Raw genomic sequence first — 26,827 nt, forward strand, 5'->3', positions numbered from 1 at the left:
AGCAGTGTGACTTGCGAGAAATACGCAGCGGTGTTAGTGAAAAGTCGGTAATTCAATTGCCGGCTTTTCATTTCTCCTGCCTAAACCCGACAGGATATGAGACATGGTTTACATATAGTAAACCATCTCATATCCCCTTTTTTTTGCATATTCCACACTACTAATGTTAGTAGTGTGTATGTGCAAAATTTCAGCGCTGTAGCTGCTAAAATAAAGGGTTAAATGGCGGAAAAAATTGGCGTGGGCTCCCGCGCAATTTTCTCCGCCAGAATGCTAAAGCCAGTGACTGAGGGCAGATATTAATAGCCAGGAGAGGGTCCATGGTTATTGGCCCCCCCGTGGCTAAAAACATCTGCCCCCAGCCACTCCAGAAAAGGCACATCTGGAAGATGCGCCTATTCTGGCACTTGGCCACTCTCTTCCCACTCCCTGTAGCGGTGGGATATGGGGTAATGAAGGGTTAATGCCACCTTGCTATTGTAAGGTGACATTAAGCCAGATTAATAATGGAGAGGCGTCAATTATGACACCTATCCATTATTAATCCAATTGTTGGAAAGGGTTAAAAAACACACACATGATTTAAAAGTATTTTAATGAAATAAACACAGCGGTTGTTTTAATATTTTATTGCTCTCTCAATCCATTTGCAGGCCCTCGCTTGGCAAAATAATAAACGCACAAGATACATACCCTCAGCTGAACCGTCACGTCCCACGATGTAATCCATCTGAAGGGGTTAAAATAATTTACAAGCAGGAGCCCTGCTAATGCAGCTGTGTGCTCGTGCTTGTAATTCCCCGGCGAATGAATGAAATGTAGGTCAATGACCTACATTTCCTTCAGTCGCAGTGATGCGCCCCCTGGTGGATGTCCTCATATGACCTGGAGCGTGGGAAAAAGTTCCCAGGCTGCAGTTCATGAGAACATCCAGCAGGGGCGCATCACCGCGACTCAATGTAAGTACAGATCACTGCTTTCCTTTCAGCACCCGGGGATTACAGGCACGAGCGAGTGGTTTATCGCAGCTCGTGCCTGTAATATTAGTTAACCCCTTCAGATGGATTACCTCGTGGGACGTGATCGGACATCAGAAGGTATGTATCTTGTGCGTTTATTATTTTGCCAAGCGAGGGCCTGCAAATGGATTGAGAGAGCAATAAATTATTAAAACAACCGCTGTGTTTATTTCATTAAAATACTTTTAAATCATGTGTGTGTGTGTTTTTTAACCCTTTCAAACAATTGGATTAATAATGGATAGGTGTCATAATTGACGCCTCTCCATTATTAATCTGGCTTAATGTCACCTTACAATAGCAAGGTGGCATTAACCCTTCATTACCCCATATCCCACCGCTACAGGGAGTGGGAAGAGAGGCCAAGTGCCAGAATAGGCGCATCTTCCAGATGTGCCTTTTCTGGGGTGGCTGGGGGCAGATGTTTTTAGCCACGGGGGGGCCAATAACCATGGACCCTCTCTAGGCTATTAATATCTGCCCTCAGTCACTGGCTTTACCACTCTGGCGGAGAAAATTGCGTGGGAGCCCACGCCAATTTTTTCCGCCATTTAACCCTTTATTTTAGCAGCTACAGCGCTGAAATTTTGCACATACACACTACTAACTTTAGTAGTGTGGAATATGCAAAAAAAAAGGGGATATGAGATGGTTTACTATTTGTAAACCATGTCTCATATCCTGTCGGGTTTGTGCAGGAGAAATGAAAAGCCGGCAATTGAATTACCGGCTTTTCACAGATATCGCGCTGAATGAAATCTAAATACAGAATATATATATATTATATGTGTGTCTCAATGATAGATATATATATATATATATATATATATATATATATATATATATATATATATATATATATATATATATATATATATATATATATACTGTATATATGTTTTCCCGAACATTTGAGCACATAAATCCATTAGATGTCGGTTTTGCAAACCTGCGCGAAAATCTCGCAGTACGGATGCCATACGGATTACATACGGAGGATGCCATGCGCAAAATACGCTGACACACCCTGACTACGGATCAATATTTTGGGAACATTTCTCCGTATTACGGCCGTAGTACGGACGTATAATACGTGGCGTATTGTCTTACGCCGAGTGTGACGCCGGCCGAAGATTGTATTCATTTCCTCGGATTCTCAGAAAGTGAACGTCTTTATTTTCAGTTGGAGCATCATTAATAATTATATATAGTGCATGGGTGAAGGGGGTGTTCAATTTTGAAATGTGCAAAAGCTCTAGTCTACCATGTAGGCCAATAATGTCATTGGCACTAGGGATTGTTCACTCTTAAACAAAATAAATATTTGTTTTACCAACTATTCAGTTTTTCCTTTCACGGGAACTAAATGGTTCCTCTTTGGGGAAGCTAATGTCTAAATTAAACTTTTGCTGACATTTTTTTGTGCTAACTTGGTATTCACAAGGATCGTAATGCAGGCTTTTTCCCACTCTAATGTAAAGTCTTGACTCACACTGTAAATAATAGAAAAAAAAATCATATTTAGGGTAAGCTCACACTAGGCATTTTTTCAGCGTTTTTTTTCTGTAGCGAAATCTGATCTCTTGGCAGGAAAGAAGCTGAAAACAAAACCATGTTTTCCTTGGGTTTTCTTGTTTGATTTTTTGCTGCTTTTTGTGTGGATTTTTTTTGCTGTGGTTTTGGCATGCTAGATTTGTCTCTTGTGCATGTTGATAAAGTTTACTGTTTCTAAAGAGGTTTGGCACAAAAAACTCAGCAAAACCTGATACTTGAGTTTTTTCAGTGTTTTTTCTCCACCCATTCATTTCAGTGGGTGAAAAACGCTGAAAGAAGTGACATGCTCCATTGTGCAAAAAAGCATGCAAAGCACAAAATACTGATGACAAAAAAAAACAAGCTGTGTGCATGAGATTTCTGAAATCTGATAGTTACACACAGGTCATTATTCTGACCCCTGCTCAGTCTATACAGAAGCCCTCATCTCTAATCTCCTCCTTGCTCTATATTAAAAGGGTTGTCCAGGCCATGCATAAAATATATGTGTATAATTCTAGTTAGGATTCCGCTCTTTCTCACTCCTGGCGACCGTCACATGACCGCTTAGGCGATTTACCTCCTTGTGAACACATGCTGACCTCTTTCTCTACTACATTTCTCAATGCTCTAAGGGTACCGTCACACAGTGCCATTTTCATCGCTACGACGGCACGATCCGTGACGTCGCAGCGTCGTATGATTATCGCTCCAGCGTCGTAGACTGCGGTCACACTTTGCAATCACGGCGCTGGAGCGATGCCGAAGTCCCCGGGTAACCAGGGTAAACATCGGGTTACTAAGCGCAGGGCCGCGCTTAGTAACCCGATGTTTACCCTGGTTACCAGCGTAAACGTAAAAAAAACAAACAGTACATACTTACATTCCGGTGTCTGTCCCCCGGCGTTCTGCTTCTCTCCACTGTGTAAGCGCCATAGCCGGAAAGCACAGCGGTGACGTCAGACGTCACCGCTGTGCTCGCTTTCCGGCCGGCAGGCGCTCACAGTGCAGAGAAGCTGAGACGCCGGAGGACAGACACCGGAATGTAAGTATGTACTGTTTGTTTTTTTTACGTTTACGCTGGTAACCAGGGTAAACATCGGGTTACTAGGCGCGGCCCTGCGCTTAGTTACCCGATGTTTACCTTGGTTACAAGCGAACACATCGCTGGATCGGTGTCACACACAACGATCCAGCGATGTCAGCGGGTGATCAAGCGACGAAAGAAAGTTCCAAATGATCTGCTACGACGTACGATTCTCAGCGAGATGTCTGATTGCTGCTGCGTGTCAGACACTGCGATATCGTAACGATATCGCTAGAACGTCACGAATCGTGCCGTCGTAGCGATGAAAATGGCACTGTGTGACAGTACCCTAAGCCTTTACCAGAAAGAGAGAAACCTGTCAAGTCAGCCACATGCATGATATAGAATAGAGATAATTTCATGGGAGCCTGATTCTGTGGATTACTGGAGTCTCCGGTATGCTCCTGTATTTTAGCTTTTATTTGTTTGTAGTGCACTTAACAATACATTGTGTAATAGGCATCGTATTTTGTAAGTGATTTACAATTTATTACCGATTTAGATTTTCTAATTCTTATTGTCAATAGTATTTTTAGTTAAACATATTCACAACAAGATAATTTTTTACAGCATAGTTCAATTGGACTTGAAAAATAATTACCTGTACTTTTTATGTTTCCTTTTTTTAATGAAACTACTCCCTAATGTAAAAGGTTTTTTTTCAGTGAAAAATGATACCAATTGCTACTTTTTTTAGTACATTATCCTAATTTAACAATTTAATATGCTAATTATCTTTTTGAGCATTTTCCATGCTAAAAGTGGTAATAAATATAGACTTATTCATATTTATTCCCTAACTCTTATTTTTTTTAATACTTTAGCAAATCCACTTACTGATTTTGTAGGACAAATTTCCCCTATTAACTAGTTTTTTGCATACGTTCTCGTTCCTGTTGAAAGGAATAACTAGCTGAGCGATTGCATTTTGCATTTTTGAGTACCGTACATCATCTTCTCTTGCCATGCTTCGGATGACATGAGTTTGCACTTCCAATGTTTTTTTCCTACTGTAGATTTGCAGAATGTTTTAGTTGTCCCCCATCATGTGTTAGGAGTAAATGTAGAAATGCAATTTGATATTAATTCCATGTATATGTTAAAGACAAGTTAAAAGGATTCTCGGTTATTGGACAAATTGTGGCATGGCCACCAGACCCAATGATGACTAGATTATCAGTGTAGTGACCCTACCAAGTCATGTACATAAGGATTGCTGCCCGTAGGTAAAATGATTGTCAACACAAATGTTTTAATAAATGGTCTGAATTGCGTTGATATATCCCACCTACATGAGTACTGTGGTAGGCCAAGTACATCCCCCCCCCCCACAATTGTCACTGATGACCCTTGGTTTTTTCAGTGGAATAACGTGACTTGCCACACTGCATTGTTCACGAATGGTTTGAAGAACATAACTCGGCTTATCTATTCCCCGGATGTCAGTCTGAGCATCATCGGGAGGTGCTGGAAAAACAAGTCCAATCCATGGAGGTTCTACTCATCATGTAGGACCATCTTAGAATGTCTTAAAGTCAGAAGCACCAGAGATATGGTGGAGAGTCAGAACTATCGGTGGCACAAGTGGAACGTTCACAATAAAGGTCAGATTTGAACTTGTCAGCCCTTAGGGCTATGTTTTACTCAGACATGCTGCAGCTTTCAGAGAAAACTGCTTAAACAGCAAACTGGGCACAAGTAACAAGTGGTTGACAGTTCTTTCCCTATTGGTATGTAGGGAGAGACATTTTAATGAATCATCCTATGATGAACGACAGCCGGAGAGAGATGCCTAGTGGTCTCCAGTCCTAATGTCCGGCTTGTTTCCTGTCAAACATTGCAACGTTTCTTAGTAAAACCTAACTCTCTGTAATGGGGTCCATCTGTTGTCTGTCCTTTGGACAGCATGAAATGAGAAATCATTAAGATTCCCTTCAGTGTTGGAGATGATCAGCCACTGGGGTTATATCACATGGACAATAAATGCAGCTCTGAGTGTGAAAGCAGAAGACCTGATGAAGGTCAGGACGAGCCTCGGATGAGTGCTCTATGAGATGTCATTTTATTTATTATTTCTTATTTCTACTCTCTTATTTAGCATCATTAATTCCATAGCTCTCTATAGGCTTCATCATCACTGTCCCCATTGGGGCTAAATTCCCTATCAGTATTTCTGGAGTGTGGGAGGAAACCATAGAACCCTGACAAACGGTGGGATTTAAACCCAGGACCCCAGCGCTGCGGTGCTAACCACTGACCCACCGTGCTGTCATTTAGTTGTAAACAAATTAAGATTGATCAACAAAGAACAATTTCTCAAACCTTTGAGTAAGTCTCAGTTTGTTTCTTCTTGAGGACCTTATTGACATTTCTAAGAAATTTTTCAACTAAACGTGGAGCAGTGTTCTCTTGGCCGGGTAAGGCGTGCCGTCGTTACCTAGCACCAGCAAGAACGCTCTGTGCTGCATTACCTATTGTGAATATCACTCTGGCCGCCGTTTACATTTACAGATTGTGCTGACAAATATATTCTGTGTACAATTGTGTTTCTCATAAAGTCATCTTGAAAACATCTGACCTTTTTTAAAGTCTATTCTATGAAATATTTTCTGACACTTGTTTCCTTAACCAGATAGTCCCTTTCTTTCTGCGGTGTCCTATACGGTATGTGTCCCAGAACTGGTTCCACTAGTTTTAGAGGTTTCAGGTGACACAGATTAACAGAAGCCCTTCAGTGCACTGTGTAAACCTTCCAGCATAGTAGGCTATTGTAGCTAATATGTCGTATTGTTTGTACAGTATACACTGTAGATGGGTAGCTCTTTCCAGTATTGTGAATAATTAGGGGAAAATTTGCTGAGAAATTCTAAAACCTTGTAAGACGATATGTCATTTTTAAATACATTTGGCAACAACATATCTTTTAATTGAAGAACACAAATATGATTTCATTTACTAAAAAGACTCCTCCCCCAGGCTCAAACATACTAAGACTAATTTGCCCCAGTATATGTTCAGAAAGTACCTGGCATTAGATACTCCACATACTTTAGATCCATCCTACCCTTTCTTAATACATATAAATACATACAGTATGTGGTGAATACAAAGGACTGGCACATAACGTATTCTTTCCAAAGACCTTACCGGGGGACATTTATTGTGTATGGAAGGAAAGGGATTCTGGTAGCCAGATAGGAAAGGGATCTTTACAGTTAGAGCAGTCAGACTGTGGAATGGCCGACCACAGGAGGTAGTAATGGCAGACACTAGCAGCAAGCCTGGATCCATTTCTCACAACAAATGGCATTGTGGGTAATAAATAATCAAGCAAGAGACAATGTATAACTGGAGAAGAGAGAGGTTAAGCTTGATGGACCAAAGTGTTTTTTCATCTTTCATTACTACTTAATAGAAATTTGCCGTCTACATACGGACTCCCTAGTGAGCCTGTGATTGGCTTGTGTTTGTAAATTGAGGGAGGGAGCAACAGTCTGGACCAATAATAAGACAGGAGGTGTGTCTCAGACTACTGCAGACTCCCTCTTGCACTGTAGATAAGCTGAAGTTGTAGATCACAGCTCCGAACTTACGGCTAAGCTCACACTGGGCGTTTTTGCTGCATTTTTTTAATGCAAATTTTCAGCTGTATTTTACAGTACCAGCGAAGTCTATGAGATTTTAAAAATCTCATGCATACATTATTTTTTTGTCATCAGGATTTTGTGGTTTGCTCGTTTTTTTTTGCACAATGGAGCATGTCTCTTCTTTCTGCGTTTTTTACTCATTGAAATGAATGGGTAGTGAAAAAAAGCAGCACCAAAAGCGCAGGCATTAGGATTTGCCGCATTTTTCGAGCCAAAACCTGGTTCTATAGAATAGGACTTTTTATTTTCAACACTAAACTTTATCAGCATGCACAAGAGACAAATCAAACATGCCAAAACCACAGCAATGAAACAGAAATAAAACAAACAAATCTAGAAAACCCAACAAAAACATGTTTGTTTTTTCTGCAGCTTTTTTCCTGCCAAGACATAAGGTTTTACTGCAGAAAAAAAAAACAAAACCTAGGGTGAACTTACAGTAAGCAAGGAGCAAAGAATAAGGAAAATAATTCTGAAATAACCATAGGTACAGTCTGGCTTGTGACCTTAAATTCCTGTGTGAACGGTTGCTGTAATAATAATAATCTACGGTACTTGGCTTATTCCTCACATGTGCAGAATACATTTCTTGCATGGATATTTCTCCTCTAACCAGAGGGTCATGGTGGAGATATTTGACTTTGTGATTCACACTTGGTAGGGTCCTATAAATATACTTAAAACACTTGTGCGACCCCTTTTAATATATTTTTTTTTTTTATGAATTGATGTCGTTTTCCAGTTAGGATAATAATTTATATGGGTTGTCCTGTGAAAACAACTTCTAGATTTCCACAGTATAGGTGATAACCGATTATGGGGGGCTGCTGGGATCCGCACTGATTATCAGAATGATTAGTATTTATCCCCACTTTTAGCCCCAGTAGAATGGAGTGGCAGTGCTCAATTAATTCTCCATGGGGAAAAACCTGAGGACAGCACTCCGCAGCCCCCTAGGGCATGAATGGAGCGGTGGGGGAGCATGTACACTGCTGGTCCCAGTGGTCGGACCCCCTCTGATCCTGTGGTAGGTGACAACTTATTTTCATCAGCCAGCTGAGCCATAGTACTCTGGCAATCCTCTGAACTTTGGAGTAGTATACAGGCTCCACCACGGTTCCTTTCATAAAGTCTGTACATAACTCTGCCTCTTGTGATAGTATCTCATCTCGTGTGACCGTGGCAGGTAATCGCAGGCAACAGTGGTAAGTCACATGAGATGTTGCACAGAGGGCCACCCTAAGGAGTCACAGTTCCGCAAACCAATCTGCTGCGGTTCTGGAACTGCAGATGTCTCTGATTTCTGGTGGAATTTTCCCACTACAGTTCAGCCCCTTGTGAACCCTTCTCTCCTGCTAAAGTCAACACTTACAGTACTTGCAGCTGATGACCTTCCATTATTGGGTGAGTTGGTGACTATTTTTTCTAGCAGGTTTTTGTTTCTATCCTAATGTGGAATTGTCCTTTTAGCTATAGCACTTTGAGTCTAGAGCAAAACTTCCTGTTTCAGTGCCGTCAACCCTATCGGTTCTACAAAACAAAAAAAGGAATTGAAAATTGAAAACATTTGCATGTACACAGAATGGTAAAAAAACAGGGTGTGGAGAGAACTTACCAAAGATGTTGGCGAGATCGTGAAAGACTTGAGATGTGTTTTATGGCTTTTTAAAACCTTGTTGTAAGTATTTATTATTGTGGCTCAGTTTAAGTGTTAGAGGGGAAAGAAGCTTTGTGTCTACGCGTTTTAGGGTCATGTTGTAGATCTCATAGCACTGACATGTTTGTATAGGAAAGGTAACCATTGCAGTCACATTGCCTTAATTACATTGCTGGTATTTGATAGAAAGGTATGTAGCGTGAGAGCATGTAATATGAGGAACAAGATAACCATTCACAGATCACTGGTGGGAGTTTAAAGTGCAACCGTCGTTTCAATTTTTATTTAATAAATGAATAATGCCCAGGAAAAGGAGCAACTACGGTATGTACCGTAATATATCTATCAGAGAAACCTTCTTTTTTTTTTTTTACTTGTTTGATCTTCACTCTCTCTTCATAGGTTAGCTGGATACAGATTTTACCCCATCTGATGTGGGTGGAGGACCTCAGGACCAGACTCTGGCAGAGGGTCACTGAGTAAAAACAATCTATGGGCCCATTGCAGTCTAATATCTCACCATAATGCACAATTCCTTCTGTTATGGAGGTGGAAATGGGCCCGAATGCTGATGTCGGATGAAAGTCAGGTTTTTTGTATTTTTGGGGGGGCGATAAGTGGGTACCAGAAGTTTTATTTCCGTGCATGTGATCTTTAATTCCCAGGATGCTGGGTATTACTCTATCCATACACTTATCATGTTCAGTGGGAAGTAGGTTGTGGTGCTCATTGAGGAAGATGATCATACAGGCTTGAAGAGTATTTATTTATTTTACCAGTATTATTAGGGCACTATTTAAAACTGAAGTTGACCATTAAGGGGGATTTAACAGCATATCCTTGCTTCTTGGGAAAAAGACAGCATGATTAAGACATTGGTTGCATTATTATAGCCGTGTCATTTATGTTTTACTCTGAAACACTGCAGCGTTTCATACAAAACTTTGAACAATCGGATAAGGGCTATGATCCAGATTCATAATTTTTTCATGCTGTTCTTTGAGGGGTCGTGCTGGAGTCAGACGCTCCTGAGTTAGTAAGATGCGCATTCTTCATGAACCAGGAGTGTCTGAAGTGACATGCATCTCACCACAAATCTTACTCCAGTTGGGGTAATAAATACCACACCTTGCAATGAATTTGAGGAGAGTTGCTATGCCCTTGACTCGCCCTAGCTCTGCCCACTTTGCCGAAGTAACAATGACAAAAGTTGCAAAATTTTAGTGCAGCTTGGTGCCAAATTTTGCAAGTTTTCAAAGCTTTTTACACCAGAATTTCTGGCTTAAAAACCTTCATGAATCGCACCCTATGTGTGTTGGATGATTAGTCCAAAGGCCAGTCTCCTTTTGCTTCTCTCTGGCCCACCTCCCTTGTCTGATCGGTCTTTTTATGTGTGTTGAGGGAGAGATCGGTCAGCTAAAGGGAGCAGACGGGTTTTCAATGTATTTTTATTTGAAATACAGTGATTCAGAGTAAAACATACACTGCTGCAATAATGTGTTATGAACAACACACACTCACGGGTAATGGAAAAAGGGAAGACCTACTACAGGAGATGCCCCACCCACACCCACCTGGTCCCTGTACAAACTAGAAAATACCCTAGCTGTACAGGAAATGCAAGAAGATACAAAAACCCAGGGTGAGAAAACTAAAACATTTTCATATAAGGGAGAAGGGGAAAGATAAGGAGAGCCAAAAGTAAACAGGACAAGTATAACCTCTCACAAACCTAAAGAGTAACTGGGAAGAAAAACAAACTGACTCGCTGCAGGACTTCGGTTGGTATTTACCATGCAAGGTAAACCCCCTAGGGCTGGAACTCCTAAACCCAAGTCCAGCTAGAGGTATAGCCAGCAAGGAAGTGCAGTGAAGGGTGAACATATAAAACCCAACCCAAAATATGAAAAGGCAAATCAAGAAGGGAAAATGTGAAAACTCCTGTAGAGGAACAAACCAAGAAGGGGGAACAAAGACAATTGGAACCATCAGCATTAGGACAGGGAAGAAAAGGCAATAGATCAGAACACAGGGGAACCGACCACAGAGCAACAGGTCAGCTGATCGAATCCCCAAACTGAGCCATGGCATAATGCAGTCAGACACTGATTCAAGCTGCCTGTATTTCCTGGGTTTCCATCTCTATCTCTTTGTTATTTCTTAGGCTGATCTTAATGCTTTATTCCATATTTTGATAATCTAAATAAAAAATGATCCATGTGAGATTTTTGTGAGCCACTAATTAGATCATGTGATGGTGATTGTATTTTTTTTCTATATACATTGCAGGGACTATACAGAAAAAATACACTGAAATCGTGTATCTTAAAATATTGTTCCCTAAAATCTGCACTTACAGTTGTTTTTACTTATCTGACATAAACCTTAGCTTTTAGCATTGTTCATCCTGAGCTTTTTGTTTCATAAATTGAATGTCAAATCTACAGTCAAGTCTACAATTTATGCAATCAATACAGTAAGAACAACAGCTCCTGCTAATAAGCTGAAAAATACTGTAAGTGGTCTTGGTGGCAATGAAAGATTGTCGGTCATAGTCAATTACGTTTGTTTTTTTAGTGGTATTCTCAAAGAAGATTATTATTATTATTATTATTATTCATTTTTATAGCGCCATTTATTCCATGGCGCTTTACATGTGAAATACGGGGCAAATATAGACAAATACATTAGACATGAGCAAAAAAAAACAAGGCACACTGGTACATAAGGAGGGAGGACCCAGCCCGCGAGGGCTCACAATCTGCAGGGGATGGGTGAGGATACACTAGGAGAGGGCAGAGCTGGTTGTGCGGCGGTTCAGTAGGTTCAGGATCACTGCAGGCTGTAGGCTTGTCGGAAGAGGTGAGTCTTCAGGTTCTTTTTGAAAGTTTCTATGGTAGGCGAGAGTCTGATGTGCTGGGGTAGAGAGTTCCAGAGTATGGGGGAAGCACGGGAGAAGTCTTGGATGCGGTTGTGGGAAGAAGAGATGAGAGGGGAGTAGAGAAGGAGGTCTTGAGAGGATCGGAGATTGCGTGTTGGTAGGTACCGGTTGATCATGTCACAGATGTATGGAGGAGATAGGTTGTGGATGGCTTTGTAGGTCATTGTGAGGGTTTTGAACTGGAGTCTCTGGGCAATAGGAAGCCAGTGAAGGGCTTGGCATAGGGGAGAGGCTGGGGAATAGCGGGGAGACAGGTATATTAGTCGAGCAGCAGAGTGTAGGATGGATTGGAGTGGTGCCAGAGTGCTAGAGGAGAGTCCAGAGAGTAGGAGGTTGCAGTAGTCGAGGCGGGAGATGATAAGGGCATGCACTAGTGTTTTTGTGGTGTCACGGTCAAGGAATGCGCGGATCCGGGAAATGTTTTTGAGTTTGAGGCGGCAGGAGGAGGCAAGGGCTTGGATATGTGGCTTGAAAGAGGGCAGAGTCGAGGATCACCCCGAGGCACCGGGCGTGTGGGACTGGGGAAAGTGAGCAGCTGGCCTTTATGCATCATACATAGTCGTAGGAAATCTTGTCTGGATAAAGGAGTGGTCTTTTTGGGAAGGTTTCACTGTATTTCGCGTAGTTGTCTCCTAATAGAAAATCCCTTGAAATATTAGTGCAGCCACATGTTAGCTGCTCATCTCTCGGTCTTGTACATTGGGTTCCCTGTGAGAGACCCCACCACCACCCTTACCTCTGTGGCGCCATATGCCATAATAGGGACAATAGGCTAGAGTTTGTCTTGATGGGACAAATGCTTTAACGTAAGAAATATACAGATGTGATTTTCTTGCGTGCTATGATCTTTACATGCCTTTATCTAAAACCAATTTCACTGCTTTTATTGTTTCAGGAAATATGGGATGTATCAAATCAAAAACGAAAGACCCAACATCTACGAATGGAAACGATAAGAGCTATCCAGTACGTAAACCTGAAACAACTATTTATGTACCAGATCCAACGTCCAATAATCAGCAAAGGCCAGTAAGTAGATAGACGAGGAGAGAATGAATTCAGTGGCACCCAATATTTTTTCATACTGTTGCCATTCTTTTCTTATGTGTAGGATTTTTGAGCAATATCTGGCTGTCTAGCTGCTGGTGCTTTTTGTCTTCACGGGTTGTATTTTAATCTCTCTATACAAATACTTAATCCCTGAATCTTTCTATTCAAAGGTATCTCAGCTACACCTATAATACATGGATCGTTGATTAAAAAAAACAAACAAAAAAAAAAAACCGCTCACACCACATTTTGTTTGGCCGTAGGGGACCAAGAACTCCTATTGTTAATAGTTAGAATTCAGTTTTGGTCAGAATTCAACTTTGCTGATTTCCTCATCCATCCGTGCACTGTTCATTGAGTACAGAACATGGTGTCGGGTGCACGCTCAGCTGCCCTGTGGTTGTACGCTGCTTCATGTGACACAGAGATCGCGCATGGAGGTATACAGGCTGTTATAAAGTAATCTGCTGATGCATTAAGATTTATTAATGGTCAAGCGCAGACATGGTAGTCGTATGATCTTCCATAAATGTTTGATTACTGATGCTAATCCCAAGAACAGGAACATTATGGCCATTACTGTGATCTGTCTCTATTATAAGTGAGTAAAAAGAAAATACACTATTAATGAGGATCTGTCAACTTCCTCAGGCCCCTCGCGAGTCATCACCACTGGATCTTTGCAAATTTCCGCATGACTGACAATACTCGGTAAGCCATGAGAACGCACACCAGCTTCATTTGCACTTGTGCATGCCCAGGGAGTAGCAGTGACAAAGTCAGTCTCGAGATGTGTAGAACCAGCGGTAGCGACTGGCTGAGTCCTGCATAACCTATGGCTCCTTGCATAGGCAGATCAGGCATAAGAGGGTGCACATAGTTTCATTGTGCATTGTCAAGAAGGCATAGATTTGCAAAAAGCCAGAGGTGACGATGCTCTTGGAAATCATGTCACTCATGCCAACAAAGGTGTGACCACATGAAAAGTGGGAGAGTCAGTCTGGAGAAAACAACGCACCTACGACTAGTCACCCACAAATTAGCATATCATGGGCCAAGTTATAAAACATTGATTTATGGTCGTGATAGACAATGCAATAAACTGCCAAAAAGGGGCTTGCTTAAAAGTATTTACAAGGTTGAATAAAGACACTGCGGCTGTTTCAGAGGCATAAGGATGTTGACAGGTTTCCTTTAACCCCTTAGTGACAGAGCCAATTTAGTACTTAATGACCAAGCCAATTTTTACAATTCTGACCACTGTCAATTTATGAGGTTATAACTCTGGAACGCTTTAACGGATCCCGCTGATTCTGAGGTTGTTTTTTCGTGACATATTGTACTTCATATTAGTGGTAATATTTCTTCACTATTACTTGCGATTATTTATGAAAAAAATGGAAGTATGGCGAAAATTTTAAAAATTTTGCAATTTTCAAACTTTTAATTTTTATGCCCTTAAATCAGAGAGGTATGTCACACAAAATAGTTAATAAATAACATTTCCCACATGTCTACTTTACATCAGCACAATTTTGGAAACACAATTTTTTTTTTGTTATGAAGTTATAAGGGTTAAAAGTTGACCAGCGATTTCTCATTTTTACAACAAAATTTTTTTTAGGGACCATCTCACATTTAAAGTCACTTTGAGGGGTGTACATGACAGAAAATACACAAACTTGACACCATTCTAAAAACTGCACCCCTCAAGGTGCTCAAAACCACATTCAAGAAGTTTATTAACCCTTGATGTGCTTCACAGCAACTGAAACAATGTGGAAGGAAAAAATGAACATTTAACTTTTTTTTGCAAACATTTTACTTCAGAACCAATTTTTTTTATTTTTACAAGTGTAAAAAGAGAAAATGAACCACAAAATTTGTTGTGCAATTTCTTCTGAATGTGCCGATACCCTATATGTGGGGGTAAACCACTGTTTGGGCGCACGGCAGGGCTTGGAAGAGAAGGAGCGCCATTTGACTTTTTCAATGCAGAATTGGCTGGAATTGAGATCGGACGCCATGTCGCGTTTGGAGAGCCCCTGATGTGCCTAAACAGTGGAAACCCCCCACAAGTGACACCATTTTGGAAACTAGACCCCTTAAGGAACTTATCTAGATGTGTGGTGAGCACTTTAAACCCCCAGCTGCTTCACAGAAGTTTATAACGTAGAGCCGTGAAAATAAAAAAATCGCATTTTTTCTACAAAAATGATCTTTTCGCCCCCAAATTTTTATTTTCACAAGGGTAACAGGAGAAATTTGACCCAAAAAGTTGTTGTGCAATTTGTCCTGAGTACGCCGATGCCCCATATGTGGGGGTAAACCACAGTTTGGGCGCATGGCTGAGCTTGGAAGAGGAGTTCCGTTTGACTTTTTCAATGCAGAATTGGCTGGATTTGAGATCCGACGCCATGTTGCGTTTGGAGAGCCCCTGATGTTGTTGTTCAATTTGTCCTGAGTACGCCGATGCCCCATATTTTGGAAACCCTAAGGAACTTATCTAGATATGTGGTGAGCATTTTGAATGCCCAAGTGCTTCACAGAAGTTTTGACGCAGAGCTTTGAAAATAAAAAATAATTTTTTTCCCCACAAAAATGATTTTTTAGCCCCCAATTCTTTTTTTATTTTTGCAAGGGTAACAGGAGAAACTGGACCTCAAACGTTGTTGTCCAATCTGTCCTGAGTACCCTGATACCCCATATGTGGGGGTAAACCACTGTTTGGGCACACAGCAGAGCTCAGAAGGGAGGGAGCACCAATTGACTTTATGAACGCAAAATTGGCTGTCGCGTTTGGAGACCCCCTGATGTACCTAAACAGTGGAAACCCCCAATTCTAACTCCAACCGTAACCCCAACACACCCCTAACGCTAATCCCAACCCAATCCATAACCCTAATCAAAAAGCCTAACGCCAAAACACCCCTAACCCTAATCCCAACTCTAACCATAACCCTAATCACAACCCTAACGCCAAAACACCCCTAACCCTAATCCCAACCCTAACCCTAATCAAATCCCTAAGCCCAACACACCTCTAATCATAATCTCAAACCTAACCCCAACCCTAAACGTAACCCTAATGCCAACCTTAACCCTAATACCAACCCTAATCCAAACCCTGATCCCAACCCTAATCCTAACCCTAACTTTAGCCCCAACCCTAACCCTAACTTTAGCACTAACCCTAACCCTAACTTTAGCCCCAACCCTAACTTTACCCCCAACCTTAACCCTAGCCCTAACCCTAATTGGAAAATAGAAATACATACATTTTTTTTATTTTATCATTTTTTCCTAACTAAGAGGGTGATAAAGAGGGGGTTGTTTACTATTTTTTTTATTTTGATCACTGTGATATGATCTCACAGTGACCAAAATTAAACAAGAGGAAGAATCTTCCTCGGCCGGCCGGCACATCACTGCACATGCGCCCACCATTTTCTTCTCGGAGGAAGAAGCCGGCGGCCAGGAGGAGACGGTCGAGGACCCAGGGACACCGGTAAGTATGATAGGGTCCCCGAATCCCCCTATTTCTCTGTCCTCTGATGTGCGATCACATCAGAGGACAGAATGACACGCCATTTTTTTTTTCTTTTTGTGGTCGCCGGTAAACGGTTATTTACCGGCAATCACAAAACAGGGGTCGGTAAAAACCGACCCCGATCATGTTCTTTGGGGTCTTGGCTACCCCCGGCAGCCAAGACACCAAAGATCTTCTGGGTGCCGGCCGGCGGGCGCACTGCGCATGCGCCCGCCATTTTTTTCCTGGAAAAAGATGGCGGCGCCCATCGGGAGCCACGAGGAGCATCGGGAAAGACGGGTGAGTATCGGGGACCCCATTTCTCTGTCCTCTGATGTGCGATCACATTGAAGGACAGAGAAATTAAATGGAAAATCATTTTTTGTTTTTTTTTCGCGGCCGCCGGTAAACGGTTATTTACCGGCGATCGCAACCAGGGAGTCGGTAAAAAACGACACGAATCATGTTCTCTGGGATCTCGGCTACCCCTGGCAACAGAGACCCCAGAGAAATTCCAACTCTGGGGGGCGCTATACACTTTTTCCACAGCGCCTTTAATTAACGGCGCTGTGGTTTAAGTACCCTTAACTGCCGCCGTTAAATGCGTATCTGCACTCGTTAAGGGGTTAAAGCCCATACACGTTACATTAAAGTCAACCAAACCCAACAATTTTTCAGCAGGTTCAGTCAACCGTTTTGTCCATAAACAGATAATGTTGGCGAAAATAAGAATTGGGCATTTTGAATTGAAATGCCCTATCCTTTTGTTCTCCAACTCCATAAGCCACTGCCAGAGGAGTGTTTCTACATCTTACTCCATTACACCCATACAGCAAAACTAGCATTCGTGTGGAGAAGTCATGAGAGATAAAGGGTAGCTTATTGAAGATGTAGGGGTACCTTTTATGCAAAATACACCAAATTCAAGTCGTGTGGCAATCCTACAACTTTTTGAAATTTCAAGACTCTCCCTGACAGATACCGTATTTTTCGGACTATAAGATGCACTTTTTTCCCAAAATTTTTTTGGGGAAAATGCGGTGCATCTTATACTTGGAATATACTTACAAGTAGTGTGGCGGCATTAGGAGTTGGGTGATTCTTTGGCAGTCCCAGTCCGATGCTGCAGGGTGATGATCACACTCCCTTCCCAGGCAGGTTTGGTAGTGCTCTGTGGTGCGGAGGGGTTCCGCCAGCATTTTGTGAAATCTCGGAGACCTCTGCACATCCATTGCTGTGATGCGGTGGCCTTCGGGAAAATGGTCTCCAGGGGCGGCGCATGCTCAGATTGAGATCTCGTCCAGTTGCTGAGATCTCAATCTGCTGCGATGCGGTCTCCTCAGGAAAAATGGCCACCGGGGGCGCGTATGCTCAGATTGAGATTTGGCAGTCATTTTCTTGGAGACCACCGCATCGCAGCAATGGATGTGGGAGGCCTCCAGGCTTTCACAAAATGCCGGCAGATCCCCCCCCTTCCCCCCCGCACCACAGAGTACCTCCGAACCAGCCTGGGAAGGGAGTCATATCACCGGACCACTAAACACCCCCTGTGACGACGCTCCACCTGCGCTGCTGATTCCCCCCCCCCCCCCCCCTCTCTTTAAGCTGAATTCGGACTGTAAGATGGGCTTCCATTTGACACATTACTTTTTCCCTATTTCCTTCTGAAAATTTGGGGTGCGTCTTATAGTCCGAAAAATACAGTAATAGACTCTTTCAAAAATACAAAAGTTAAAAAAGATTTGTGGGAGCACTGTGAGCCAGACTATAGATGTGACTTCTCTGTGGACATCTGCTTTTCCTGGCCAATCACAACAGCCATGTTGTGATTGGCCAGCATCATAGATGAGAAAAAGCAAACTGTGATATTAACCAACTGGGTGTAAGGGAAAACTTTGAAACTTTTTTCCCAAAATCATTGGAGCAGCACTAACTGAATGATTGATTTATTCAGTTTAAAAAATCTTCTTTAAATTTTAGAATCTATCTTTGGCTGCAATTTGTGCATTTTGAAAGAAAAGGAAAATCCTCTGAGGGAATATGTTATTTGGATGACAGTAAAAATGGATTCTATTAAATATTGCCAATACCAAGAAGCCGTGATGGAACTGGAGCTGAAAATAAAATTTATCAGCATCTATTTAATACATTCAGATTAATAATAGAAATGTTTTACTTTAAGAGAACCTGTCATCAGGACATTATACCCATCACTAATGGCATGTAGGTAAAAGTGCTTTAATTCTCAGTAAATCCTTACCTTTCTCCGTATACTAATGAGGTACAAGTGCAATGGGGCGGGCACTGCACTTACAGCTCTCCGGCTTCTCGCCTATTCTCCACCCGCTGCCTGCGGCTTCATATTTCAGTGACCTGTTGGTCAGAGATTAGAGGTGGCACATAAGCAGACCTGTGAGTGCAGTGCTTGCCCACTGCATTTGCAGCTCATTAACATAGAATTTCAACTATTGAATTTTCTAAAATGGCAAAGTGGATTTCTACAAGAAAGGTAAGGATTTACTCTGCATTAAAGCAGCTTAACATACATGCTATTTAGCGTGGGGTATAAAATCATGATGGCAGGTTCTCTTTAAGCTTTTTTATATTGTCCTGTACAGTACAGTGAGGAAGGAAAGGGACACAGTCAGTAAGAAATCTAACGAAACCTCGCTATTTATAACATGCTTGGTTGGGGAAGTACACTTTTTTTCTGTAGAGATCAATGCAGAAAATCAAGTTTTGCAACCAGGAGTATTCTTTGGCCTTTTTCTGAGAATGGCTGTGGGAGGTTGCATCAAAGAGTACAAGATGACTCTTGTGGACGTGATCAGGACTTTATTCCTTCCAGGAGTTTTTCTATCAGCTTTAATAAGTGGAACATTATGGATTTGATGCAGGTTGGATTTCACTGATGAGCTCAGAAATAAGTGACCACTCCTGTGTTCTGTCCTGAGATATTGGATTTCTTTTAGTTGATAGTGGTCAGACTACAATATTTCGAGGATGCTTACATACTCTGTGTCACAGGCATTTTGGCCACCCTGGTGCTGCATGAATCTTAGGAAACAGCTGGCGAGGCTCTTTAATGCAGCTTCTATTAACTACTTTCAAGTGGCTGGATCGTGGCTGTTAGTAAGTCAGTGTAAGGGAAGTAGACTACAAATTAGGACCATGGAGGAAATAAGTATCATTGTGGGGACACTGGCTCTGCTTGGTACAGCCACACATGCACTGGCGGGATTATTGGCATTGCACGCACATTACTTACTGCTATACAACTATACAATTGAAATCCTTTTATGGATGTTGTACATTGTTTTGTCTGACGTTGCCACTTTTTCATATACTACAATCTCTAATGGGCACACTAGTGGGGACATCTGTGCGGTGGCACCTGTATATAAGCGCCATTTGGGTCCATTCTGAGGATAGAAATGTTGTAAGTTCTACGTTTTAGAACATGTACTCCGTGACCTTTGCATGTGAAAACCATTCTGAGAAGTAGTAAGGAGAATATATGAAAAACTTGCACATATGTTGTTTCATTGACTGGCATATAGTCATTACTGTGGCTCTTAAAATTAACAGTGGGTTCTTCACCAAACTAGCGGTGCTCTTTGGAACAAGCATCCCCACTTATGGTAGTACAGACAATTATCAGCCTATGCAAATCGGCATTTACTTATTCAAACCCCCCTGCAGCAGCTCATCTAGACAAGGGTCTCTCAACAATAGTGTTTGTTCAGGAAAAGACAATGTTTTTTGCAATGCTTCTGCTCTTGCCATCGACACTGTGTCCTATTGATGTCTAGCAATAAGTCAGCCATCCAGCCCGAGTTGGAGCCAATTTCCATTGTGAAAATTACTTTTCTCTCATTTGAAATAACAGTGCTTTGCAACATGCCTTATCCTTCGCAGCTGCCACCGACTTCCGGTGTCATTGACCACACACTCTTCGCATAGAATAGGCATTACAGCTGTGGTCATGCGCATCCTGTGTGTCCGGCCAGGACTAGAAGTAGAAGCCTGGTGAAGTATGACTTTAATGCAGACTGAATTGTAAACATATCTGCACCTTTTTCAACCCTAAATTCTGGGATTTTCTATTTCACAAATTGAAGCCTTAGTTAGTGTATATTTCACTTTCATTTCCCAGCACAAAAGAGGAACATCTTCTAATCTTATGAAGGAAGTATATGTTTTTTTTCCACTTTGCAATAATTACGTCTAACATTCATTTCACCATAAGACTTATTAATTGCCCTGAGATAAAATGTATTGACCCATCACTTATCAATACATTACGGTCTTGGAGTATAATCTTTTGAAATTTCCTTCACTGTCTAAACCTTTAATTGTGGGGTAAAAACTTTGGTTTCTTCTTTTTAGTTAATAGACTTTGTACATAAGTATAGTTCGCATAGCATTTACGGTATATGCCCACATAGGGCCAACTCATAGGGGTTATTCTCATAAGACATTCTACTGGGAAATGTCTGGAAATATGATTAATGGGACAGTAGCGGATTTTCATTCTGGTACAGGAAGCTGAGTGGCAGACCCATTCTCTGATGTTTTTGTTTTAATAAGGCATATGGACAGTAGCTGTGCTTGGAATAATCGCTACTTGTTAGGTAGGCCCCTTTTGCAATAAGTTGATCCCAAAGTTTCAATCCACAGAAGTTGTTCAGTTTTCCAGTATTTTCATAACAGGGAAAATCAATGTGTGGACTGTGTAATGAAGGATTAACAGGTCCTCCACAACTAGAGAAACTCTTTGTAGCTGCTCTCCAATCTGACCTAAATAAAAGGATCCTGGGCAGTGGACTTCCTTTATTAACTAAGAATTCCCCAACAGAATGTATGAAAATTGTTTTTCTAAACTGTAGATTAGTGATGAGCGAATATACTCGTTACTCGAGATTTCTCGAGCACGCTCGGGTGTCCTCCGAGTATTTTTTTTTAGTGCTCGGAGATTTAGTTTTTATTGCCGCAGCTGACTGATTTACATCTGTTAGCCAGCATAAGTACATGTGGGGATTCCCTAGCAATCAGCCAACCCCCACATGTACTTATGCTGGCTAACAGATGTAAATCATTCAACTGCGGCAATAAAAACTAAATCTCTGAGCACTAAAAAATACTTGGAGGACTGTTGTGAATTAGACTTTTTGGCTCCCTCTTGTGGTCACTAGTGGTATGACTCTGGGATTGTCTTTTTTCTGTTTGGCACTCACCTGGGTCGTTAGTCCAGGGGTGTCGCTATATTAACTTCCTGGATCCTTAGTCCAGTGCCTGGCATCGTTGTAATCAGATCCTTCTGTTGCTCCTGTCTGCTGGTCCTGGCTCTTGCTAAATTAAGCTAAGTCTTGCTTCTTTGTTTTTTGAGTTACTTGCTTTGCTACTATTTTTGTCCAGCTTGTACTAAATGTGATTTCTGACCTTGCTGGAAGCTCTAGGGGGCTGGTGTTCTCCCCCCGGCCGTTAGACGGTTCGGGGGTTCTTGAATATCCAGCGTGGATATTTTAATAGGGTTTTTGCTGACCATATAAGTCATCTTACTATATTCTGCTATTAGCTAGTGGGCCTCTCTTTGCTAAATACCTAGCTCATTCTTATGTATGCAGGAAAGCTTCCAGGAGCTCTCACCTGAGCAGATTAACCCCTGCATCCATACACCGTTTCATGTGAAAGTGAAGTGCTTCTAATCTGTGCAGGAATAGGAGAAATTGGATCCTGCAGTCTCCTGGCTCCTCTCTGTCATGGTAAACCTGTGACAATGTGTTTCCATTCAAGAGATGAGATTGGAAGTGCGGGGTTCACTGTTGCTTTGGCTATTGAGAAAAGGCAAACTAAGCCTGGTACCAACAAAATTGTTATTCTCATGCGATTGGTTGAATTGTCATGAAGTGGTTGAATTGTGATGAGTGAATGTGCTCGGATAAGTTGTTATCCGAGCATGCTCGTGTGATAACCGAGTGACTTGGGCGTGCTTGAAAAATATGTCCCCGTGTCTGCATGTCTCTCGACTTTTCGAAACCCGCAACACATGCAGGGATTGCCTGTCTAACAGCCGCAACACATGCAGGAGCAGGAACCAGAACATATTTGAACACGCCAAAGGCAGTTGGTTAGCTAACGAGCATGATCGGATAACACCTTAGTTCGAACATGTTCGCTCATCACTAATAAATGAACTATGCCACAAGGCAAACAACTGTCAGAAAACCACAGGAGGAATATTAGATTCATAGAGCTGGAGAAGGCTACAGAAGCATTACTAAAGATTTGGCTCTACGTCAGCAAACAATTAGACAAATTCCTCAAATGGAAAAAAAAGACGTGCTATTGTCCCTAGGAGTGAACATCCTTTTTAACCTCTTTCTAACATCCCCTGCGATTTGCAGCGTGCCCATAAGTTACCATGAGAGCCGATCTACTAAAGGCCCCCAAGGCGCCATCTTAGTACCTCTTTGAAGCCCCAAAATGGTACCAATAAAATATATTTTTTAAGTGCTATAAATACAAAACCCTTAAACAGTGTCAGGATTTAGTTTTTACCATTTCACCTTACTTAGAATTTGTCACTTAAAACTACAACTCCTTTTACAAAATACAAGCCCCCATATGGCTATGTCAATGGGAAAATAAGAAGTTATGGCTCTGAAAGAAACGAAGGAAAAAGAAAAATGACCCTTTCACGAGGAGTTAAGATTCCTCAAAGGATTTGTCCACTCATCTTTTTCTGTCTGATTCCATCTGGAATCCACCTGAAAAAGCACTAAAAAAGTTAAAAAGAATGAACATATGTGTAGCAACTAGTGATGAGCGAATAAACTCGTTACTCGAGATTTCTCGATCATGCTCGGGGGTCCTCCGAGTATTTTTTAGTGCTCGGAGATTTAGTTTTTCTTGCCACAGCTGAATGATTTACATCTGTTAGCCAGCATAAGTACATGTGGGGATTGCCTGGTTGCTAGGGAATCCCCACATGTACTTATGCTGGCTATCAGATGTAAATCATTCAGAAAAACTAAATCTCCGAGCATTAAAAAATACTCAGAGGACCCCCGAGCGTGCTCGAGAAATCTCGAGTAACGAGTACATTCGCTCATCACTAGTAGCAATGTCAAAGCAACTTGCTGTGTCTATGTTCTTTATGTTCTTTCTTTTGTCGCTTCTTTTAACTGCTTCAAGCTTCAAAAACTGTTGGCTAAAAGAAGTGACCTGTCCATTCTTCTGGCTGCTTCCAGTTGAAAGCCGCCATTATTTTATATATAGAATGTAAAAAAGAAATAAAAAAAAAAAAACATGATGGTGGCAAAGCTTTTACAAAAGACGTCCGGAAACAGCAAAAAAGAAGCTTCAGGAAAACCACTGCCAGAGTTTTCCTGAAGTGTCTTCTGCTTCAAAAACAATGTGGGTCTGCCGGCATTTATAAGTCGCCATGTGCACATACCATAAGACCACAATAGGCAATCCTAAAAGTGGTAAGAAAAGCCCGAAGGTTAACAGCAAGTGCCCGCTGAAGACCTTATAAACAGTAGAATCCTTAATTAATGCATCCACTACTACACCACAATTTTGAATCATACAAAGAATGGCCTAAGGAATTGCACTTCCCAAACTTCAAGAAAATCCTACAGTCAATGGAAGCCAATGCCAAATGTTCAAAAAAATAAATACATCTTTATTTAGTATATGCATGGAAGAAAAAAGCAGAGCCGCACAGCCATATGACCTAGAGCCAACCACAATCCATCCGTGGTGTGAAAGGAGAGCCTGACATCAGAACGGAGGTGCTCGCATGAAAAAAAGTGTGCATTCCATGAAAAATAGAAAAAATGCGGCAGCACTCACCAATCCTTGTGTGGTCCCAAGTCCTTTATTAAGACACGTTAGAATAACAACATCTTCACGGCTCAGGGGAGTGCAGACAAAGAGGAGGTGAGCAGGGATCGACGACGGCCGTTTCGCGCTAACAGCGCTTCCACGGGGCACGGCTTCCACTCCCCTGAGCCGTGAAGATGTTATTCTAACGTCTCTTAATAAAGGACTTGGACCACACAAGGATTGGTGAGTGCTGCCGCATTTTTTCTATTTTTCATGGAATACACATCTTTATTTAGTAATCACATTAAAAAACAGATATACAAATGCAAAAAATAGTACCGCCATATACAGGTCTGTATCAACAAGAAGAGTATATACTCAAGGTCCTTTAAATAAATATCTAGTGAAGTTACAGATTGAATATGTATAAAGTTTGCAAACCAAACCAAAATTAGAATACCATATGGACCTGAAGAAAAAACAAAGTAACTCCTACCGGCTGAATATACACCCTTTGTGTCTCAACACAGTGCCTAGTGCATGTTTATCCAACCAACTGAATATACACCCTTTGCCTCTTATACCAAAAGCTGCAACACCACAATTTTGTCCGAATAAGCTATGGCAGCCTATCTCAAGTTCACCCTAGACTTCCAGTATATAAGAAACGTGACTGATGATAAAACTCACATGTGCACAAAGCCTTGGATGGGGGAGTAGTAGTTGTCTACAGATAGGCTGTTGTTAATACTTGTATTTGAGAAGCAAAATAATTTTTATTACCTAATATCCATTTTGAGGAAGACTCGTGACATTTGTGTATGGTGGCTACACACATGAGCTGAGATGGCCTTTTCTCTGAACATATTGTTTACCAGTTGGTCTGTGAAGGTAATTGTATGTTACGTGCAGTGATTTCTTGGCAGAAATCTGTAAAAAGTCAAGTTATTGCCTATTCTGCAATATTCTGTATTGGTGTGTCTGCAGAGTTATCCGGATTAGTTCACCATGTTTGTTCCCCTTGTGAATATAACCTGCATCAGATTTGGTGTGTGGTTTGGTTACATGTCAGAGACAATTAATTTTCAAGGTACTTTCCACAGATTACTTGCCATAACATTTCATGTGGTAAATGCAGAGCGTTCGAATTTATCGTATAATCAGAATTATGTGTAAGGGGTCATTAATGACTACACGAGTGTTCATCGTCAGGAATACCAATCTATTACTTGATTTATTTGGACAATGAATACCATATAGAGGTCCATGTGCACCATGATGGGATGACGGAAGAAGGGATAGCGGATTATAGCTACGGGGTAAATGATTATCAGGAATATTTGACATTATTTGAAGCACCTATTCCCTATAATTTGGAATGTATAAAAACACCACAGTCTTTCCCCACTCCTATGTTATCAGTTAGCTTTCAGCATGTTATACTTTTTGGCTTTGTGCATTTTCCTAAACCTTGGCCTCTTTTTGGTGGATTGGGTTACTAACTAGCTATCCCTTTCTAATGGTCACTCTCCATGCATTTTAATAGTCATATCATTGCCCCTTGCCCCATAGTTACAATGTTGAATTTGTTTTTTAGCCACAACGTTCAGACAGCGTGTTACCCGGGCTAAGGATGCCAGGTACGTGTTGTGCATTTGGCTAAACCTACAATATCCACAATGACCTGAATTACATGGGGGAAATGAATACCACTCTCTTGTTTCATCCCTTTCAGAAGCGGAAGAGTCTGGGAAATTAGTAGTAGCTTTATATCCGTATCAAGGAATCCATCAAGATGACTTGTCTTTCAAGAAGGGAGAAAAATTGAGAATAATTGAAGAGTAAGTGCTATTAATGATTGGGGTACTGCAGATTTATAACTCACATTTTGAGGATGTTTTTTTATTTTAAATTAAGTATAGGGAATATTAAGGGATTACTTCTAAAACAAAAATAAAAAATAGAGTTTAAAGACAAAGAACATTTGGACAAATCCATTAAATGAAAAGTGGGTGCAACAAATGGCGTTCCATCAAATTTGGGGCAATAGTGCATATTTTAATAGACTATACTGACTAAATCCACTTTCAGTTTTTTTTTCATGTATTTTTTTTTCCTTTTTGTAAAATAATTTAGATTTTTCATTTAATTAAAGTTATGGGCTAAGCTTGTGGTGCAATTTAAAGGGATTGTGCTTGGATGTTTGTACATGGTTCCAGAACAGGGAACATAAAGCTTAAAAATATCCGAATTCCTGCTTTGTCATTTTGCTAATCAATCAGGTCTTCTACTTACACAATCATTATAATGTGCACATTTTAGTCCAGTTCACCTGGGCCGAAAAGGCCGTTCAATTGTCACTCATAATCTGCCCCAGACAAACAACTCTTGGCATTACCACTTTTTTTTTGTTTTATTTCCTAAATGTCTCTGTGTTGTTAATTCATCTGTCTGTTTATTTGCAAGACAACAATGCCTATAGTTTTTTTTTGTAAAGACTTAATAACTTTTTCATCCCTGATTATGTGCTC

At 41.2% G+C, this 26,827-nt stretch overlaps 1 protein-coding gene across 3 annotated transcripts in view; it reads left to right on the forward strand.

Moving 5' to 3' along the window:
• Window positions 1-26,827, forward strand: part of LYN (LYN proto-oncogene, Src family tyrosine kinase) — a 96,847-nt gene that overhangs the window by 40,431 nt on the left and 29,589 nt on the right. The window contains exons 1-4 of one of the 3 annotated variants that reach the window (XM_077270513.1): window positions 8,871-8,964; window positions 12,780-12,913; window positions 25,894-25,936; window positions 26,032-26,137. In XM_077270513.1, the coding sequence (XP_077126628.1) occupies window positions 12,785-12,913; window positions 25,894-25,936; window positions 26,032-26,137 (278 nt within the window). In that variant the 5' untranslated portion in view covers window positions 8,871-8,964; window positions 12,780-12,784. Of the gene's footprint in view, window positions 1-8,870; window positions 8,965-12,779; window positions 12,914-25,893; window positions 25,937-26,031; window positions 26,138-26,827 lie in introns of those variants that run through there. The other 2 variants (XM_077270512.1, XM_077270514.1) reach the window with 2 other exon arrangements.

The sequence above is a fragment of the Ranitomeya variabilis genome, chromosome 6, assembly GCF_051348905.1.
Source record: "Ranitomeya variabilis isolate aRanVar5 chromosome 6, aRanVar5.hap1, whole genome shotgun sequence".
Lineage (NCBI taxonomy): Eukaryota > Metazoa > Chordata > Amphibia > Anura > Dendrobatidae > Ranitomeya > Ranitomeya variabilis.